General features: G+C 38.7%; 1 protein-coding gene across 1 annotated transcript in view; it reads left to right on the top strand.

The window, feature by feature from the left end:
* The window catches only part of slc4a3 (solute carrier family 4 member 3), a gene marked incomplete at its 3' end in the record, with an annotated part of 141307 nt that overhangs the window by 37188 nt on the left and 88608 nt on the right, over window positions 1-15511 (top strand). The window contains exon 3 of the mRNA XM_079822147.1: window positions 13441-13597. Within this exon, the coding sequence (XP_079678273.1) occupies window positions 13441-13597 (157 nt within the window). The remainder of the gene's footprint in view (window positions 1-13440; window positions 13598-15511) is intronic.

Genomic DNA, 15511 nt, shown 5'->3' on the forward strand with positions numbered 1-15511 from the left:
CATTTATGTATTTTTTATACCCTTAATCAATTACACTTGTATCATTTTAGTTAATAATTCATTACAGTTTTTTTATTCGCTTTGGTACTATTTTCACAACCAAGGTGTACATTTTCAAAACTCATAGTGCTAATATCACAACAGATCATCAAAAGTGGACTTTTTTTCAAACATTTCAGCATATTTTCAAATGTGTTAATACAATACACAAAACCACAAAGTACCCTTTTCACTACACAAAATAAGTGTTTCCTCTTTATTAATGTTTCATTCACAGTAACTGCCTTTCATAAAGCTTTTACTATCAAACTTTTGATTTGTATCTCTTCTCGTTCACTTTAAAACATTTGTCTATTATTTAATCCACTGATCTTAATGGTTAATCAATGAATCATTTGGTACACCTATAGATTTCTATAGATATTGATTATATAGACATAGTTTCTACTTTGTTTGCAATTTCCGATATGGATAACCATATGTAATGAATTATTTTTACATTACAAGCGATTTATCTTAGATTATAACTACTTTGTCAAAGTGTGTGTGTGTGTGGCCTGGTAAACTCTACATTATGGGGACAAAATGTCCCCATAAAAATGGCAATATCCTAAATCCTTGCCCTTGCGGGGACATTTTTTTGTCCCCATGGCCATGAGGAAACTTATAAATACAGAATGTGGTTTTTTTTGTTGAAAATGTAAAAATGCAGAAACTTTTGTGTGATGGGTAGGTTTAGGGGTTAGTGTTAGTGTAAGGGGAGAGAATATACAGTTTGTATAGCTTGTAACCATTACGCCTATGTATACCCAGACAGATTATAAGAGTATAAGGGAGAGGAAATAGTCAATGACGGTGTAACATCAGACTGATCAGAAATCAGAAGAAGGGCGACAGATGGCATCAAATATAGCATTTTACATTACAGTATGTATGCCATGTGATACTGTAAACAGATTACCATGGTAGAGTCTGCCACATTACTGTAACTCACCCTTAAAAAGCTCAACTATAGATTCAGTCATATCTGGTACAGTGAACATTTACTGTATTGGAAGCAAACTCTGTTATAGCACAGAGCCTCATGGCTGTGTCATAACTTCATCACACCTTTTGATAACACTGAATAATACTATTACAAACATTATGGATTTAATGACATAAGTTAGGTAATGTAAGTGTATTTTCTAATGAGGCAAATGTAGCCTCTGTTACTGTAGATAATTCAGCAACGAGGGAGATTTGAAACATGTATCTTGCATTGTTTTCTGTTGGATGAACTGATTGTTAAAAGTACTAAACTGAAAGAAGATCACACTGTTGTGTTTCGGTGATTAAACCAAATGTTCTCATTACATATTATAATAATCTTATGTTTGAAACAATGATTATATGGACTGAAAATATGTGCAACTGAATGAAAGCATGAGATCAGGTTTTGAAAGAATGACTAGCTGTGTTACAAGTGTGATCAGTTTGGATTTTTGCACTAAGAGCTTTGAAAATGTACACCTTACTTGTGAAAATAGTACCAAAGCGAATAAAAAAAACTGTAATAGGCACTTAGTTAAAATTAATATAAATAGCCTATATAAAAGTCATACAAAAAAGCTTTAAAAATCAATAAATAAAGCTTTAAAATTACTACATGTGAGCTTAAATGTTCAATTCTCTCTATATATCAACTAAACTAACTTCATAACTTTTACTTGCATTGATATAGTAAGATTTTTCTTTAAGTTGTCCTCTTTTATAGACAGCTCTTTTCTTCTTGCTGAGTAAATTTGTTTAAATTCTTAATATTTTTCAATCGTGTAATATTCTGCAGAAGAGAGAAGTAAATCTCAGTTCCACTGATCCACAGCGTGTGATTGGCTGTTCACTACTGATGTCACAGCTAAACTCCTAAATTCAGGATCAAAGCCTGAGTTGACAGAGAAAGCTGATGATCAGCATCATGGGGCCAACAAAGCCTGAATAGATTTGGTTTTGTCAACTCGAAACTAATCCTGTAACCCTGAGTTTGTTAAACTACCATCATGGTACAGGCCCCTGGTCTAAAGTCGCAGTATTTTTTGTGTTATTTAAAGAGCGCGTTAGTAATATGCGCCTATAAGTGGGTCCACAATGTGCATACACTCTGTTTATTACACACACAGGGCTGCAGAAGCACACAAACATTTTTAAATATTAAAAATAAAAAGATTCCTCTCTGGAGAAGCGTTCAGTCTTTCCGCTCGCAAATTCCGCCATGTAAATAGTGAATCCGCCATGGTGCAAGCGCAACTGGCTTTAAAAGTGCACTTCAGACCATGCACTCAGATCGTTAAAATAGGGCCCATAGACTCAATAAATGATGTTCACAAATAAATACATTTATATAAAATAAATCGTTTGCATAATTTATGCTGTGTCAATGTAAATTCAGTCAGAGTTTCCGTATTTTAGAAAAGAAAAATTCAAAGGCTCTCTATTCCCAACTCTATCTTCCATGCTTCAGGAACATACATTTGACCTGCTATTTACACATATCCTGGAGAGAAGGAATCAGACCTTTTTTTTGGCCTGTATTTACGTCTCTTTTAAAAAGTAATGAAATATTTTTCCATAGTGACGGTGAGTCATCGCTGGTACTGTGGAAAAGGGCAGACGCTGTAAGTCCAGTCGTAGTGTGCTAGTGAAATGCCAGCAGTGAGCTGGATGATCCGTGTTTTTAAGCAGAGGAAGGTGTCTCTGCCTGCAGCTCTTTAATGACGCTAATGGAGTTGTTTATAAGCCAATGACTCATGATAACAAGCATAAACAAAACATCTCATTTACATCATTCTCGTCTCCCATCACTCCTTGGCAGCATCTGTGAGCTTCATCGCTGACAACAGTCTCTTATCCAGCTCTCGTGCAAGAGCCACATTTGTAGAGCAGCTCGTTTCTTCTCTCTGCTGCAAGGCTAGGCAAGTTTATTTATATAGCATGCTTCATACACAAGATCTTTGTATTATTAATTTGGATTGTGTCATTCCCAATGCTTCATGGGATTGTTATTTATTCTCACGCTAAAGATGTTATGTATACAGTCTTGTTTTCAGTCATCTAAGCCGTATAGTGTTTCACTACAGGCATGTACTTTAAGTTGTTATTTGTTCTGGGAACATTTATGCATATCACGGTTGTTCTAGCGAGACCTGACACACATCACTGAGAGCATCAGTAGGGCTCATGGGACATGTTGCGTTTTGTTCACCCAAGCTAGATGGAGAATGGTGGATGATTTGACATTGTGGCTGAGGCTGCAAAGCTGTCACAACACTAGAATTTCAATAGTCTTCAGCACACACACACACACACACACACACACACACACACACACACACGCACGCACGCGCGCACGTATTATATACAGTACTGAAAAATCACCAAAAACACCAAAAATTAATTTCTCTGAATTTCATAATTCTACTTACATTAAAATTACATATCCCGTATGCTACTTTAATTGAGTTCTGAATGGGGGATAACCCGGGTGTAAGTGTTAGTCAGGGATTGGCTCTCTCTGTTCTTGGCTGCATGAAAAGGTCACTTTTCACTTTTGGGAAATAGTGGGACTGTGAGAAAGAATGAGTATCCTGTACTTACACAAAGAGCTCAGGTGGGCCTCCACAGTCACCTGATACCCAGCCAGTCTTAGCAGGCATACCTGCACCTTTAGCCTGCACTTCGAGCATAGCTCCTTGAACACTCTTTGTCAAGCAGCCTCCTCAGTTTGGAGTTCAGACAAAGAATAAGTGTAACCCCATCGGTTCTACTCACACCGCTCTTAGCGGGATTCAAATCGGCATGGGAGGAAGGCACACTAACAAAGATGCTAAAGACCACAGCCAATAGCGCCAGTCGCTAGTGCGCCTCTTGAGGCCAGGGGAGAGGTTTACTCGCACAGCTTTTACTAGCTGTCCTCAAGCCTGCTGTACTCGTGTTAAAAACTGAAGCCAAAGTGTCTCGATCACCCCCAGGTGGTTGGTCCCAGTATAGCTCATAACCCCCACCCTCATGTATTCTAATGGACGCAAGACCAACTAAACAATCAGATTAAACTTCAAATTCTTTTTCTCCAAAGATGGTTTCTGTCATTTTACTTTTATCACGAGAATTTCATTTCAAGTGTTCATTTTTTAAATAAGTTTGGTTTTAGTTAGTTATTTGATGCTATAAAAACGGTGGGGGTGACGTCATGATTGACAGCTGAGATTGACGGCTTCTTTGAGTAAAGTTGACCCCAAGGCACTAACAGACTTTTTTCTGGATTTTTGGGAGGAGATTGGAGCTTTAGCTTTAATTTCTACATTTCCATAACTGTTTATTTCACACCAACATAATTAATTGTTCTGCATCCGCGAGAGTGTGGGCAGGCTTTTGATATCGCGGCTCTACTTCCTGCTCTCTACTCGGGTCCCGAGGTCACTACTACACAGACTCGGTCCCAAATCTGAGCAAGATGTCAGCGCCATATTCAGATTTTGGCGGCTTCACTTTTCTTCAGTGGAAGGTAGTGAAGATGCGTTGTCCATATTTTTTACGGAATATGGCTGGCCCAGAGAAGATGCAGTTCACTCTCTCACCACTGAGGCACAAATTTCATGGATGAGACCCACAGTGGGATATCAATAGTATGGGTACCTCTCAAGTTGATTTAAACATTTAATGAAAATTTAAAATTGTAATGAAATGCAGTGTCAGAAGTACTAAATTCAGGCTTGATTCTATACCTGAGGGCTGTCTGACTGAAAAGCGTCTGCTTTTTGAACACCCGTATGCATATTTGTGCACTTGCCCTGCAAAGAGAGATTGGGCCTTGAGGGAAATGAGAAAACCACACAATGTGTTCTTTATTACTTAATGTTTACTTGAGTGATTACTTAAAAAGGCATGTTAATTAAGACTACATGCCATTGTTTTCTACAGTATTCTGGTTTTGTTTTGAAGTGGGGGAGACTGGTGATAAGTTTGTTCACGAAGCTTACTATTACTATTATTTAAAAGAAGTGAAACAGTCATTGATTGGATCGCTGGATAGTTGTGGTTTGTTATTTCTGTGAGAATTACTGGTTAAAAGAACCGTTTCATTATTGTCATACGTTCAGATGTTAGACAACGTACACTGGCCACACTAAATGTTTTTGATTCACTTAAAAGAACCTAAGGCCGTGTGTCCACCAAAGCGTTTTTTCACGTGGCTGGCTGGCATATCCAATTGTTTTCAATGGGAGCGCCGCGTTTTTAGAACGCCATCAGCGTAACAACAAAGCAAGTGCTGAGCGTTTTTTACTGGTCGCCGAGAGTTGAAGAATGTTCAACTTTGAGAAAAACGCAGCGCTCATCACTGTCACTTTTTACCCAGCCGTCCAATCAGAGTGGAGGAGGGCCGGGAAAAATACAACACCGACCAATCGCCACATTCTGCTTGTACAACGTCAACAGATGAAAACAACATGCATAATAACGGAACAAAATAATTTAAAACAAGAGCCAGAGCAAATACTTTACATTGTATCTGCATTTTTATATAGAATCAATACAGAAACAAACTATCTGTGAAATGAGATACTAATAACACTTCCGCGGATATTCCGTATCATAACAAGCAGAGATTCTCAACTGAAAAAAACGCTGCGCTGCCAAAACGCTCTCAAGCGCCCACAGCGAGACGTTTTCAGCAGATCGCCTAGCGTTTTCACCCGGCTAAAAACGCTTTGGTGGACAGACACACAGCCTAAGAGTCTTTTTTTGTAAATTGAACTAGACTAGTCAGACTACATGTTTTTGATTCGCTACAGAGAAGCGGTTCATAAGAGTCATTTGTTCGGGAATCAGATGGCACCGGCAGATGGCACCGGCACTGTATCTGTTTGATTTACAAAATAAGAACCTGTTCCTTAAGAGTCATTTGTTTATGACTCGAATCAGCCTAGTCACGTGATAGTTAGTATAGTTTGAATCACTAAAAAGAACTGACGAAAGTCATTTGTTTGTGAATCATACTTCAGTGGTAACATCATATGTTTGTGTTTGTATGCAGCCCGAGACAATTCTATTGACAACTCAAGATGTTTCTTTTCATTTTTGCAGCTTCACACCGGTTTTTAAGTGCTTCACATTCAATAGAGACTGCAAACTCAAATTCACAAGATGCAACAGGAACGTTGCCTCTGAAAAAGCAGGACAGGAAATGCCCGCCATTAATTTACTTTTCTCTTTATTTTTATATAATTTCACTGCATTGGCTACTGAAATGTTGGTATCGTGACAGCCATTAGTATCTCGACAGAGCAGGCAACCTCCTTTGACGTATGTAATTCTATCTACCGTTTACCCAGAGCACTTGCTAACAGAGAGCAAACACATCTGCCTGCTCTCACTGAATTCACATTGTCATTCTGTTCACCTCGCAGTTGAAATAAAGAGAGATGCAATGCATAACCTTTATTGGGAGCGCTTGCACTCAGTCTCGTTCAAGTCATTAACATTTGCACAATTAGAGAACTGGAAAAGCAAATGCTGTTTGGGTCCTTCATTTTCATTGAGTAGAGAAACGGTGGGAAATGCTGTTCAAAAAGTACTATTCTAAAAACCCTGCCGTTGTTTGTTTTGTTCTTTTGTTTCATTATGTTAATTAAAAAGGGGGCAATTACAGAAGAGTGAGGGTGAGGTAACTGAACAGAGAGGTAGAGAAAAGGGATAATGTTACATGGCCAGATTTCACAACAATTTCAACCTTAAATTATATATCTTAAATATGCAACATATATAGCAAAACCGGAGTGTTTGGTTAAGCAGAACTGACGGAATGGCAGTTTCTTTCAGTCCCCCCCCCCCCCCCCCTCCATTTGGCATAAACCACTGTGTTCATTGTCATCCCGTTTGAAATGGAGACTAAACACGGTTTTTAAGACTTTCCGTCATGGTGTTCACTCCAGATTTACAATTCATTGTAGCCTTTAGCCACTGCCTACAACACTCTGGATCCTTCACTTTAAACTTTTGCTCTTGAATTCTTGCACCCAGAAACAATACAAGTCGACGCCATTATGACTAAAAGTTTGCTAAGTAGTATTTCCTACTAAAGCAAGGCGATATTCGATTATGCTCGTTTGAGATGAGCAACATCTTCACAGAACCGCTCACCGCTGATCACAGTGAAACGCATGCCATTTTGAAACAATTTGTTAATGAACATACATTTACATCTGCATCCTAACTCAAGCTACTACTGTCAACTCACTGTCAAATGTGCATTTCTAAGAGACAAAACATGTAATATTATTAATATTAAACTGTGCTGAAGATACGTGCCGTGTTTCCACCGTAGGAACTTTCCCCAGGAACTAGGACTATGGGTTGGTACTCTGTGTTTTTTGACTGCAGGAACCAGGGTCTAAATGAAGTTCTGGGTACAAAATTTCACCCTCAGAAATTCCCTGCTCACGAGGTAGTATTTTTTCAATGTTCAGCAATTTTCCGGGGTGAGACTTGGCTGCTGGACATGCTGATTGATTGAGTTCATGCATCATTTTATTTCAACCGCCATTTTTAAAAGTCTGTGGTGCGTGCAGTAAAGGTGATGATACATGGGGCAACTTTTTTGAGCAATGTTGCTGGGCAATGCTACAAAGCAATGTTGCTTGGCCACTTTCCCATTGGGAATGGGCAACAAGTTTGTATCTTGATACTTTAGATCGGTCATGGGCCCTGTGTCTTACCTGGTTGCCCGTTGACGGCAACATTGCCTAGTAACATTGCTCAAAAAGTTTCCCTGTGTATCATCACCATAAGAGTTGTTTTCTTTTCGAATCAACAATGGAGTTTAAAAAATACGGCTGATGGTCCGACAATGTGTTTCAGGCTTTATTTAGCTTATACATGTGGAGGACGAAATCCAGCGGGAACTGGAAAGTCGCTAGCAGTCCTACGTCACCGGACTAATTTGCCTAATCTTCATGGTACTTTAGACTGCGGTAGAAACACAGACAGCAACCAGGGCCGGATTAACCATTAGGGCAACTGGTCACTTGCCCAGGGGCACAGGACATCTAAGGGGCCCTGGGCACTGTAAAATATTATGTTAGATCACGTTATAAACGCAATCCTTACTTTCCTAATTATATTTTTGCAACCCGTTCGATCAACATATGTTAAATCACGTAAAAAACAGTGTCTGTAGCTTCTTGCGCTGCTGTGCAGCGAGCGAGGACGAGCTGTCACGCCGAATCACGTGACTTGACGCTCTGAAATCAGTGTTGCCAGATTGGGCGGTTTTGAATTTTATTGTGCGGTTAAAAACGGGTTTGGGCAGGTGGACAAAATTTGGGTTGGTTTGGGGTCAGTTTGGTGGTTTTCAAACATCTAAATTGTATAGTCTAATTGGTTAATAACAAACTCAAGTGTGCATCATGACACACACCGGCCCAGCGTTCAGAGTAGAGTCAGCTGGCGTTGGTGTTGACGTCGCTGACGAGCACGCACTTTCAGCCAATCAGCGATCATCGTCGCGACTCGCGCTCATTCATGACAGGTTTTCAGCGCGAAATTGTAGCTGGATATCAAATGATCGCTATGCCAAAGTGGCATAAATATACAGTAAGTTATCTACAGTAATGAGTGGGAGAGGGATCCAACTCTCAAAACGTGGATTACACCTGTGACTCAAAGACTCTTTATACATATAACTAACTCCAAGAGGTTGAATGACTTGAATTGAAATCGAATAGGCTAGTAACTTATATGACTCCTGAGCATCATGTGCACACTGGCCTGATCAGGACATCTGCACCTTTTAAAGCGTCTAGACTGCGCTCTACTCGTCCCAACAGCTGCTGAAAGAGGTTTGAATCAACGATTAATCCATTTTGACTGTGTTAAGTTCTGCGTTATGTTCTATAAATATGTACTTCACGAAAGACATAACGTTACTAGTTATATCTGAAGTTAAAGCACAGCACAAAAGTAAACGCATTCTTGTTGTTCATTTTTTGTTGTAGGAATATTGTACAGCATCAGTGAATGACACATTTTGGCTGTGGTGTGTGCAGTAAAGTGTGCGTAATGCCTGCTAATTACATTGTTTATTCTGATTATATTGGGCACTTTTTGCACTTAAATTAGTTTATTCTTACTGTTGACATTTGAAAATGATGCATGTGTTTTTCCATGTCATGCATGACTGTTTTTGAATGCCCTGTTTTGATCCATTTTCCTGGGAATTTTGTTTTATTTTTACATCATTATTTTGTTTTAAGGAGATAAAATGGTGCTAATCAGCCTTGATTGACATGGCAATAAAATTATATCAAATTATTTTGGCAGTTCAAATTTTGGGCGTCTTTTTCTTGAATTGGGTGGGTTTTAGTGAGCTTTTGGGCTTGGAATCGTCGACCCAATCAGTCAACACTGTCTGAAATTTAAGCAGGAGCGCTAAAAGAAAATGTTAAAGAAAAAAGGAATTGAAATTAGTCGACATTATGAAACATATTCCAAAAATAGCCACAATTTCACATTGTAGCATTTTAGGAATAAAAAATCTCTGGTTTTGGGTTAAGGCTTCCCTAGCTGTCTGCTTTATTTCACTGTTGCAGTCAAAATATAGGTTGATTGGCTATATTGAAACATTTAATAATTACTCTGTAGCAGCCACTAAGTTCTGTGAAAGATTAATTGTAAAAAGTTATGTTAAACATTAGTGCATCATTAGTGTTCTGTCTCTTGAATGCACTTTATGCTGAGGCTATTACATACATCTCCACTGAGCATTGCAGAAGCCTGATTTGTTAGTATAGAAGTATAGGCTATATGCTCTTGGTGATAGCGACTTTGCGATTGTTGCTTTGGGGCAGGGGCAGGGGGGCCCTTGAGTCTTGTTGCCCAGGGCACAGGAAATTGTTAATCCGGCCCTGACAGCAACAGGTCTGTGGGAAAACAAGTTCCTGGGACAAATTGTTCCGGGTAATTTTGGTGGAAACGCGGCTGAAGTCAGGCAACACAAACCTGTTTCAGGACTTGAAAAACCCAAGATCGCGTACCCTCACCTAAATTTCAGGTGAGGCACATCTCAAACGAGCCTAATATCAGACTGGTGAGAGTGGCCTTAGACTGCAACATGCCCAGTGCATTATGGGTGCTGAGGTTTTCCTACCTATTTGGCAAACGTGATGACAACTTCCCTTTTTCCCTGTTTTCTCTAGTCAGGTAGCACTGGTTTAATTTTTTTCCCCACCTTTCTACTGTATAGGCAGCCAAGTTTTATTGAAAGCCTATTTTGCGAGCAGTGAAGTATCCCTTTAAGAGGTTGTAAAAACGGGCATGAAAAAGCAGAAATTGTGTGATACAGCAGAGGGGGCTTTCCCAGCATCCTCTCTGTTTCCTTCCCATACTAGCTCATTTCCAAGTCTCCTGCACTGTCAGAGAAAGCCGTTTATCATTTGACTTCACAGGTCAGTGTCTTCATTAAAGTCACCACTTCAGTGGTGATAAAAGAGCGACACACAGCGTGCAGACATAAGAGAGCTTAATGAAATGTTGTCCTCGTTAATTTACGCAAAGCCGAGGGGCACAGACAACAAAGAAGACTTTGTTTCCTTAATTAGTGCCTCATTCGTTCATCTCATTTCAGTTTTGCCGAATTTGCCCCATCTGCTCTGGTTAATTATGCAGAGGCCTGCCGTTTGCCCGCGCTTATTTTCCTGAAGAATTAAAGAAAATGTGGCTATTTTAAAAGATTCATGTTTGTTTTGATGCTTCAGGGTAAATGATTTGTTGGCTTTTATGCTTGCCGAGTTCAGTTGGCCGCTCTGCGTCTTGTTGGACATGACAGAGGTGCTGTTGAATGCAGTTGTGGTTGTTAATGGGGGCGCTGCAGGGCTGCTGTCGACTTCCTGCTGACACCGTGACATTTACTCTAACTGATCTGCGAGCCTTGTAGCCTGTCAGCATGCTTTATCCCACCTGTGCTCTTCAAAGTCTTCTTCTCAGGAGCCAAATGTTAGATGCCTCCCATAGGTGGAACCGTGGGCAGGGCAATATGGGCGGCTAAAATATGATTGGTCTTTCCATTGCCCCATTTATTGATGAATAGTTCTGTTATATTTTGAACATGATGGTAATGAGATTATTTTAATGAATACTCTTGATACTGTAAGATGTTAACAATGCACTCTCTGTGTTTTAGAAGAAGATTGTGTTTATAATCACACTTTTGCAAACTATTCTAACCCATTATCGTGAGCGTATAAGGGGAATCTGTTGAAGTGCTGTGGAGAAACAGCCGCATAGAGTGAGCGATGCTGTGAAACAGGTTCATTTACTTCAAGTAATAGTCTTTTTAGTCAAGCTGTCTGAGTGCTATTGCTTATTATTATCATTTTGTACAGACTGTCTGTAATGTTCCTTAAATTTACTCTGGTGATGCCTAAACTTCTCTCTTTTGTATTTTAGAAAGCATTTTGGTCTGATGTAGATATATAACATATATATAATTTAATAAGCAGCGAAAAAGAACTTGATTTAGGACTCAGAGGCGGCTTTATGTGCGTGCACTTCTGCGGGAATGAGTAAAATTATGCGCAATACTCGCAATCCCACGCCGGAATTCAAGCCCTGTAACACCAACAATATTCATCCAGAGCAAATGAAACGAGTGAGGAGAGGCGGGTTTGTGTGTCAATTTGCTGTCGAAGAGATGAGAGAACAAGAAAACGCAGCTGGTATCATGTATCTATTCTGCGGAAAATGAGAATTGGAAGCGTTTTAGATATTTCAGTATCAATATGTATTGAAAAATCTATGTTTGTCAACACTACATTGTGTAATGTCTAGTGTCTTGGTTTTGTTTCATGTTTTCTGTTTGAGTTTAATCAGTCATGTTTCCTGGTTTGTCATGTGATTCCATTGTGCCCTCATGTCATGTGCTTCCCTAGTCTCTTGTGTCTTGTTATCATTGGTTGATTTAGTCATGTGGGCTCTTAGTTCAGTTCTGTCATTGGTTCAATGTCTTGATTTGTTCACAGGTGTGTCTTGTTATTCATTAGTCTCAGTGTTTTTAAGCCCTCGTGTTTGCCACGTGTCTTTGTCTAATATTGAAGTTGTAACCCGCTGTTGGCGAGTCCGAGTCCGAGTCCAGTTTGTTCATGTTAAATTGCACTTGGGTTATGCATCAAATACCATTGTTACCTGAGAGAGAGAGAGAGAGAGAGAGAGAGAGAGAGAGAGAGAGAGAGAGAGAGAGAGAGGAAGTGTAGAGAGAAAGAGACAAAGAAAAGAAGAGAGCAAAAAAGATAAGAGCCAAAGAGCAGGCCCCAAGAAAAGAGAGAATCAGAGAATAACAGAGCCAGAGCAACAGTTGCAATATCCCTGTATCCCTTCCTTGACCATGTGACTTAAACCCAAATGTGAGACATTCAAACTGACCAATCAGATAATTACATTTTCCCCCACTGTAAAGGTGTGAAACATCTGGTAAGAAAGATGGGGGTTGAAAACAGTAAAGGAAATGTTTTGGTTCAATTTCAAATATCTTTGATTATTTTCAATCCTACAATTTCATATGCCTTTTTAAAAGACTACAATTGAAAAATTAATACATTATATGAAATAATATATACATTTTTCAATTGTACTCTTAGGCATCTGAAATAATATAAAATTCAACCTGCCAAAGTGGCTGGTAGGAGTGACTGCATTAGACGCCACTGCTGAAATCCACCTATATTTATAGCTTTTGTAGCAAGGGTACAGCCATCTTGCAGTACTACAACCTGTGACGTCACTGGGATTGGTTGGCTCCGTTGGATTAATGAAGATTATCATAGCTTCTATTCTGGTCTGATTTTTCTGCTTAAGCTGGGTTCACACTGTGCGATTTTGGCTACGATTTGGTCATCTGAGACAAATGTTGAGATTCCTAAAAGATTCTTCTGATCCTAGGCCAATGTCCTTGAACACTAGTTTGACATGTTGACAAACTGGACCTCAGATGGAATTCTGACAGTGTCAGAAGAGTTGAGGCGCAGTCCTGCATTGTGACTTCTCCTACGACAGCCGTCAAATAAAAAAACAATAGGATTGCAGAATCTGATGACGTAACTAGTGAGACAACAACAAACCATCCCCCTGCAAAAAATCTCCAATGATGCCTCTCAGTCACCATGATGCCCTGTTCTTCATGGGTGATAACCCATCCAGAATTGCGGTGTGCTGGGCGAGCGCTAACGGACGTGTGGTTGTGGTTCAATCTCGAAAAACATAAAACATCTGGCCGTAACTGCTCAAACTCTTCAGAGCATGCCAGAAGGAATCATTTGGCCTCAAGTTTATTTCCCATACTTTCTTAAATGTATTTGAACATCTGGAACATCTGTCTGGCACTTACTGTGTGGTTTCAAATGATCTCATCTGCAGGTTTTGTCGGAAGAAGAGAAGGGCTCCACAGCAGGACAGGAAGATGAGGAATGGGAGAAGGCCTTGTCTGTGGAGAGGTTTGGGGACATCATTACTGAGTCTGCCATCAATGGCGCAGACAAAATGGGCCGCAGCTACAATGAGAAAGACTTTGAGTGTAAGTACTGTATGACGTATATGTACTCTCCATTTTAAATAATCTTCGGTAACACTTTATTTTACATTGTCATTGCTACATATGTTACATGTAGTTAATCTAGTAATAACAGCATAATTACATGCAACTAACTCTCAACCAAACCCTAATCCTACCCTAACGCTATAGTAAGTACATGTAGTTAATCAATATTACTCAGTACTTAAATATATAATTACACTGTAACAATGACACCTTAAAATAAAGTGTAACTTAATCTTCAAGCCATGTTGTTTAGCAAAGTCAAGTCAAGTCAAGTCAAGTCAACTTTATTTATATAGCGCTTTTAACAATGTAGATTGTTTCAAAGCAGCTTTACAGTGTTAAACAGGAAAATAATGCAGCATAATTTTATTCAGCTGTATAGCCATTCTGGAAAAATTTCAAGTATCATACAGTGACAGTGTGGGCTTTAGATCAATAATTTGATCAGTAATTTAGTTTAAATGGTTAATTTAGTTTATTATTTAGATGTATTTCGATGTTTAGTTGAAAAATTTTGTGTCCCCAACTGAGCACGCCAAGCCAGAGGCAACAGTGGCAAGGAAACCAAAACCCCATTAGGTGACCTAATGGAGAGAAATAAACCAAAATAAAAAAAAATAAAAAAAAGGTTTGAAATCTGACTAGGATGATGCGATCCCAAGTGTAGTGGTCAGCCAAGAAAGATTCTGATTTCATCAGGTGTTTTCCTGCTTGTTGATAAAAAACGGAAAATGTAAAAAGTGTGTAAAAATGACACTGTTACATACAAACATATTTTAATATTTGTACAATTGGAGCTAAAACCATTAGAAATGATTTTGTTAATTGAAATAAACCTGAAATAAAATGAAGTATTTCATTTCATGAAAAACTTAAATGTAAAAACGTAGAAAATGCTTAAAGTAAAATTAGAACTGTTGCCTTGGCAAACCATTTGTGTTAATTGAAATTGAGCCAACATAAAATAAAATATAATTATTAGATGGAAAACGTAAACGTTAAAGCTTAGAAAATGCTTAAACGAAAATTACAAACATTGTCTTGTCAAACTAACTGAAATAGAAAAATTTTGGTTAAAGTACTACAATTACTTAAACTAAAACTGGAATCAAATTTAAGCTACATAGAAGTATTTAAAAAAAAATAAATAAAAATGAACAACATAATTGACAAAAACACACACACAAAAAAACATTTAAACTGAAAATATAAAAACAGAAGCTATTTCAAAATATTATAATAGTATATACATTTTACCAAAACAACACTGTACTACAAACATTTCAGGTATAATGTTTATCTTTATTAACGTGAATTATTTTATTTGATGGTTATTTTTTATGCAAGTTTAAAGGGTACATAACTCACAGTTTCTGCTATCTCATGTTAATCTTGAGTGCCTATAGAGTAGTATTGCATCCTTCATATCTCTGAAGAGTCTTTAGTTTTATCAGATTTATAAAAGACAGATACGCTGTACCGATTCTTTCTGAAAATAGCCGAGCTCGTGGAGGCGTGCAGTGGGCGGAGTTAAAGAGTCACGAGCACACACACACACACACACACACACACACACACACACATCATGGCATTATGGATAACTTTTGATTTACTATACGCTCGTGTTGTTTACATTATATGCACTTACGCGCCAATTCAGATTCAGATTCAGTTTTTTAGAGGATAACCCCTTGAGATGGAACATCTCGTTTTCGAGGGGGTCCTCAAAATAACATCAAACAACCACACACTCAGACATACTAAAGCTCTTCGACACAATCAACCACCCCAACCAGCCCCCCCTCTGTCCACAGCATATTCATATAAACAGTAAAGAATATCAAAATATTCAAGTATTACAAGAGATAACCATATTTGGGAAAACCGTAT

Source organism: Gobio gobio (genome assembly GCF_949357685.1).
Source record: "Gobio gobio genome assembly, chromosome: 7".
Lineage (NCBI taxonomy): Eukaryota > Metazoa > Chordata > Actinopteri > Cypriniformes > Gobionidae > Gobio > Gobio gobio.